General features: G+C 42.3%; 1 protein-coding gene across 3 annotated transcripts in view; it reads right to left on the reverse strand.

Annotated features, from left to right (window-relative positions):
- mrps18a (mitochondrial ribosomal protein S18A) overlaps window positions 1-7,039 on the reverse strand; it is an 89,912-nt gene that overhangs the window by 82,207 nt on the left and 666 nt on the right. For all 3 annotated transcript variants that reach the window (XM_043687260.1, XM_043687258.1, XM_043687259.1), the window contains exon 2: window positions 816-847. In XM_043687260.1, coding sequence (XP_043543195.1) covers window positions 816-847 — 32 coding nt within the window. The remainder of the gene's footprint in view (window positions 1-815; window positions 848-7,039) is intronic.

Raw genomic sequence — 7,039 nt, forward strand, 5'->3', positions numbered from 1 at the left:
CCTGCAATCTTCTTCCTGACCTCTCCGCCCCCATCCCACTCCGGCCTATCACCCTCACCTTGACCTCCCTCCACCTATCACATTTCCAATGCCCCTCCCCCAAGTCCCTCCTCCCTACCTTTTATCTTAGCCTGCTGGACACATTTTCCTCATTCCTGAAGAAGGGCTTATGCCCGAAACATCGATTCTCCTGTTCCTTGGATGCTGCCTGACCTGCTGAGCTTTTCCAGCAACACATTTTCAGCGCTGACAGTTAAATGTCAAGTTTTGTTTAATTTATAAACCAGACAGATTTGGTTGATTTATTTCTCATGGCAATCACCTATATGTGCACATATTCTTTTTGTCTACAAATTAGAGTCCTACATATTAATCTATGTGGTTTCCAGTACACTGCAAGTACAACAATCCTAAATTGGTTGTCCATGTAATTATTTGCACACTTAGGGTTATTAAGCAAGTGCTGTTCAATAGAAAGTCATGAAGGAACATGGATAGGGTGAATAGCCAAGGTCTTTTCCCAAGGTAGGGGAATTCAAAATTCGAGGGCATAAGTTTAAGGTGAAAAGGGAAAGATAGCAAAGATATTATCTCGGGACTATTAATAAGGGGCAACATTTTCACGCAGAGGCTGCATGTATGGAACAAGTCTCTCAACTGAAAAAAAGATGTCCTGAACTCATTCCACAAATTTGAACATTGCACTCAGACAGATTAGTGGCTACTCTAGTCAATGGTGATTGGTTGTCCACTCATTGCACAGTGCAGATACAACATTTTTAGACTGGATGAGGCACTCAGGCAGCTGTACTCACCATTGTGGACTGTCCATCCTGCACCCTTATAACTGCAAAGGAAAGAGAATTCATTATTTGAAAACCAATATCTACTGTGTGATATCATAATCTTCAGGCTTATTAAGGAACTGTTAACGGCAAAGTAAATCAGATGCACATTTCCAAGGCAAAAGTCCATCTCTTCACCACGGTCTTATATTTTAAGATGAAGTGAAATTAAACACACAAGCTCTCCAGATGAAATGTCAACTGAAACATTAAGAAAAACTTTCAAAGCATCTTTTGTCACAATGACACATTCCCTTAAACTTATCAACTTGATCTTCTTATCCGTTCCTTTCTGGCATTCAAGTTTTGTGTTAAGCCATAACTGTCTCTCATTTCTGATGGTTGGACTACTCTTAACCCTGCCGAAAGCAGAAAAGAAACAGGTCATGTGGCCCAACTGAGAGCCTCTTCCCACCCCGTGTCACCCAACCTGATCGCACTTCTTTCTGTTCCTCTCTCATTCATGCTTTTCTTTTAATTGTGCAACCATTTCCTACGAACATACGAAGTAGTAGGAGGAATTCGGCTGTTTCAGCATACTCCACCATTCAATAATCATGACTGAATTTCTGTGTTTCAAATTCCACATTCCCATCTATCCCTGATAACCTTATTATGCAAGGGGGAATCAATCTACGTCAGCTTTAAAAGTATTCAATGACCCCACTTCCACTGGCTTCTCTGGTTAACTAGACATAGAAACATGGAAGATAGTTTAAGCCTGCTCCGCCATTCACCACCATCATGGCTGATCATCCAACTCAACAGCCTAAACCTACCTTCTCCCAATAACCTTTGCTCACATTCGCCCCAAGTGCTATATCTAGTCGCCTCTTGAATACATTCAATGTTTTGGCATGAGCTACTTCCTGTGGTAATGAATTCCACAGACTCTCCACTCTTTGGGTGAAGAAATGTCTCATCTCAGTCCTAAATTGGTCTATCCCGAATCCTCAGACTGTGATTCCTGGTTCTGGACACACCCACTATCAGGAACATCCTCCCTGCATCTACCCTGTTAGAATTTTGAGTCTCTGAGATCCCCCCCCACCATCTCACTCATCTGAACTCCAGTGAAAACAACCCTACCTAGTCAATCTCTCTTCATATGTCAGACCCGCCATCCCTGGAATCAGTCTGGTTAACCTTCGCTGCACTCCCTCGCGAGTAAGAGGATCCTTCCTCAGAAAAGGAGACCAAAACTGCACACAATATTCTACGTGTGGCCTCACCAAGGCCATGTATAATTACAACAACGCGTCCCTTCTCCTGTACTCGAAACCTCTTGCAATGAAGGCCAACATCCCATTTGCCTTCTTTCCCACCTGCTGCACCTGCATGCTTACCTTCACCAACTGGTGCACAAGGACACCCAGGTCCCACTGCACATTCCCCTCTCCCTATTTACAGCCATTCCGGTTGTAAACTGCCTTCTTGTTTTTGCTTCCAAAGGGAATTACCTCACATTTATCCAAATTATACTGCACCTGCCAATGATTTGTCCACTCACCCAACCTGTCCAGATCAAGCTGAAGGATCTCTGCATCCTCATCACAGTTCACCCTGCTACCCAAATTGATGTCAAATGCAAACTCTGAGATGTTACATTTTGTTCCCTCATCCAAATCAGTAATATATATTGTAAATAGCTGGGGTCCCAGCACCAATCCCTGTGGCACCCCACTAGTGGTGTCTGCCAATTTGAAAAGGACCCATTAATTCCTACTCTGTTTCCTCTCTGCCAACCAGTTTTCTATCCTTCTCAATACACTTCCCCCAATCTATGCGCTTTAATCTTGCACAATAATCTCTTATGCAGGACTTTCTCAAACACTGTCTGAAAGTCCAAATATACCATATCAACTGACTCTCCCTTTTCAACTCTACTAGTTGCACGTTAAAGACTGCATCAAACTAAAAGATGAGAGAAAGTTAGCCAGAAACAAAGATAGACAGTAAGAGCTTCTCTAAATATTTAGAGGAGCTAATACAGTGAGCTTTGGCAAGAGTGTTAGTAAGAGTGACTGGAGAATAAATAATGAAAATAAGGAAATGACAGATGACTGAACTCATATCTTGCATCAGTCTACAGGACACAAATAACATCCTGGAAGCAGCAATACATTGTGAAATGGAAGAGAGAAAGCACTCAGGGACATCAGAATCACTCGGGAAGTAGTACTGAGCTGCAGGCTGACAAAGGCCTAGATCCTGATGGACTTTCTATGGCTAAAAGTAGCTACTGAGATGATTAAAACATTGTTGAACCTTTGATGCAGGAGCAATCCAATTAGAATGGAAAATGGCAAGTGTAATCGCCTCATCCAAAAAAGATAACAAAAGGCAGGAGACTACAGGACAGTTAGCTTAACATCTGTTATGGTGGGCATGTCAGAATCTATTAGTAGAGTAGCTTTAGTAGGGTTTTTGTATAGCTTCAAGGTAGAGTCAACATGGTGTGGTGAAAGGGAAATCATAACTAAGTAATTGGGAGTCCCTTGGGACATATCATGCTGTGGGTGAAGTGTAACCAGTTGATGTGCAGTAATTAGATTTACAAAAAGTGTTTGATAAAGTGTCATATAAAAAAATTAAAAATCAAAGTTCATGGTGTGCGGGAGGGGGATAGGCTATTGGCATGGAAAGAAGATTGGCTAGTTAACAGGAAGCAGAGAGTAGGCATCAATGGGTCTTTTCATGGTGTAATAAGCAGTGTGCCTCAAGGATCAGTGCTGGGACCTCAAATGTTTATAATTTATATAAGTTACAACATTGAAAAGACATTTAGACAGGTACACGACTAGGAAAGGCTTAGAGAGATATGGGCCAAAAGCAGTCAAGTGGGACTAGTTTAGCTTGGGAAACATGGTCGGCTTGGGCGGTCTGTTTCCGGGCTGTATGTCTCCATGACTCTATAAATGATCTAGTTGAAGGGACGGGGAACGCTATGGTGGCGCAGTGGTAGTGTCCCTACTTATGACACGAGGCCTGCAATCAAATCGCAACTGCGTCATAGGTATGTAATATCTATGAACAGTTCGATTAGGAAATACCTACATGAACGGACAGAAGTTATGGTTGTCAAATTTGCTGACTAAGATATGAACAGAACATGAGATGAAAAGATACAAATCGGTTAAGTGAATGAAATGAGCAAAAATGTGACAAATTGAATATAATGTGGGAAGTGCAAAAATACCCCTTTTGGCAGGTAAAATAAAAAAACTAATTTCCTAAGTGGTGAGAGATTGCAGAACTAAAATACAGAAGGATCTGTTTTCATACAGGAATCACAAGGTTAGTGTTCAGGTACAAAAAGTAATGCGGAAAGCTAATAGAATGCTATAGTTTATCAGAAGGGAATTGGATTCAAAACCAGGGAGGTTTCACTTCATTTATACAGAGTGAGCCTGCCTCTGGAGAACAGTGCATAATATTAGTCACCTGCATCGTTTAAGGAAGGATATAAGTATGTTGGCAGCCAGCCAGCAGTTTACTGCAGTAGGTTGGTTGTCTCATGAGCAAAGCTTGAATTGAGGATGATCTCACTGAATGGCAGAGCAGACTCAATGAGTCTAGATGGCTGAGGAGGACAGCCTTAGATTACAAAAGTTGGTATGGATGGGCTGATCACTGGCAAATGGAATTTAATCCAGATAAATGAGGTGATGCATTTGGGCAAGTCAAACAAGGGTAAGGGAATACATACTAAACAGTACAATCCTAAGCACCAAGGATGAGAGGAATCTTGATGTGTATGTACACCAGTTCTTAACCACTTTATCTACCTGACCTGATAACGTTAAGGCTGCATATAGTATGCTTGCCTTTATTAGTTGAGGTATGAAGTTTAAGAGCAGAAAGGTTAGCTGAAACTATACAAATTACCAGTAAGGCCAGTGTGCAGTACTGGAATCCACATAATAGGAGAGATGTGATAGAACTAGAGATGGTGCAGAGGAGATTTACCAGGATGCTGCCCAGGCTGGAGAGTTTCAGTTATGAAGAAAGAGTGGACAGACTGGGGTTGTTGTTTATACAGCAGATGAGATTGAGAAGGGACATGACTGAGATGTATAAAATTGAAATAGGCATAGATAGGATAGACAGGAACAAACATTTCTCTTGATGGAGGGATTAATGATCGGATGTGGGGGGGGCATAGATTTAAGGTAAAGGACAGGAGGATTACAGGGGATGAGGGGAAAATCTTTTCACCCAGAGGCTGGTGAGAAGCTAGAACTCTCTGCATATATGGGTGGTACAGGCAGAAAACCCTCACAACATTTAAGAGGTATTTAGATGTGCATTTGCAATACCAAGGCATACAAGACCTCATTGGAACTAACAAAATACTGAGAGGTCTGGACAGAGTGAGAGACAACCCTTCAGAACTGAACTGAGCTGAGCATGAATTTTGACAGGTGGGAGGTGGTGAATCTGTGGAACTCGTTGCCATAGAAGGTTGTTGAGGTCAAGTCATTAAATGTCTTTAAGACAGAAATAGATAGGCTCTTAATTGGTAAGGATTATGGGGAGAAGGCAGGAGAATGGAGTTGAGAAATATATTAGCCATGTTCAAATGGTGGAGGTGGCTCAACAGACCCAATAGCTTAATTCTGCTCCTATATTTTATGGACCTATGGTCTAAGACTATGGACCAAGTGCTGGAAATTGGAAATAGAATATTTAGGTGGTTGTTTCTGACCGGTGCAGGCTGATGGGCCAAAGGGCTATGTTCTGTGCAGTAGATCTTTATGATTCTTCCTGGAAAGGTGGTGGAAGCAGAGGCCTTGAATATTTTCAATAGGTCAGTAGATTCTTGTTTAGGGGGTGAAAGGTTATAAGGACAGGTGAAAATGTGGATTTGAGGTTACAAATAAAATAGCCATAATCTTAGTGAATGGCCACCTTCTGCTCCGAATTTGTATGGTCACATACAGGTACAGAACATTCTAAAGTCTTCTAACTCAGAGGAAACATTCTCTTCTCAGTCCTCAAGGACAATCCCTAATTTTAAAACAATGTTTTCTAGCTCTGGACTTAAGTACAAGGATGAAAATCCTTCCCACATCCACCTTGTCTAGATCATTCAGTATCTTCGATATTTCCAACAAGACAACTCTCCCATAGCTAAATTCCTTTGGAAACAAGCCAGTCTATTCTCAGAAGACAATTCGCTCCTTCCAGGTGTCAATCTGGCAAACCTCCTCCATTCCACAGATACAGTGAACGATCAGTTAAAACATTTATTCGCTTTTTCAATCCAGGCGCAGACCTCCTAGGCCAGCCTGAGCTGCAGCTTCATCCAAAACCTGAATTCACTGCTAAGACCGACATCGGCTTACCAATCAGCACAGAGACCATCAGGGTAGTGCATCGCCCCAAGGCTTAGAGGAAACATTAGGTTTACCATGTTGCTTCTTGTGGGAGGCAGCTGAACCCTAAATGGCTGCTGCATTTCCTACATCACAACAAACACGACCCTTCAAAAAGCAATTCAAAAGCAGAACACGGAGTATAGGAGTTGGGATGCAACGCTGCAATGGTTCAGGCTATTGGTGGGGTCACTTTTGGAATACTGCGTGCAATTCTGGTCTCTCTGCCAAAGGAAGGATGTTATGAAACTTGAGAAGGTGCAAAAAGATTTACAAGGATGTTGCCAGCACGAGAGGGTTTGAACTATGGGGAGAAGCTAAATAGGCTAAGGCAATTTTCACTGGAGCGTGGGAGACCAGAGGTATACCCTTAGAGGTTTATGAAATCAAGAGGAGTATGGATAGGGTGAGTAGCTCAGGTCTTTTCCCTGGAATGGGGGAGTCCAAAACCAGAGAGCATAGGTTAAAGGTAAGAGGGGAAAGTTTTCAAAGGGATTTTTGGGGTAATTTTTTCACACAGAGGGTGATGTGTGTATGGAACGAGCTGCCAAAGGAAGTAGTGGAGGTTGGTACAATTACAGCATTTAAAACGCTCACTACATTTAAAAGGATGGATATATGAATAGAAAGGGTTTAGAGGGATATGGGACAAACGCTGGCAAATGGGAGTAGATTTATTTAGGATTCTGGTCAGCATGAACGAGTTAGATCGATGGGTCTGTTTACATGCTGTACATTTCTGTGTCAACCAAAGGGGCGGAATGGCCTGGACAGTGGATGTTGAGAAAATGTTTCCAGTGATGGGGGGATGGGGGT

Source organism: Chiloscyllium plagiosum, chromosome 3 (genome assembly GCF_004010195.1).
Source record: "Chiloscyllium plagiosum isolate BGI_BamShark_2017 chromosome 3, ASM401019v2, whole genome shotgun sequence".
Taxonomy (NCBI): domain Eukaryota; kingdom Metazoa; phylum Chordata; class Chondrichthyes; order Orectolobiformes; family Hemiscylliidae; genus Chiloscyllium; species Chiloscyllium plagiosum.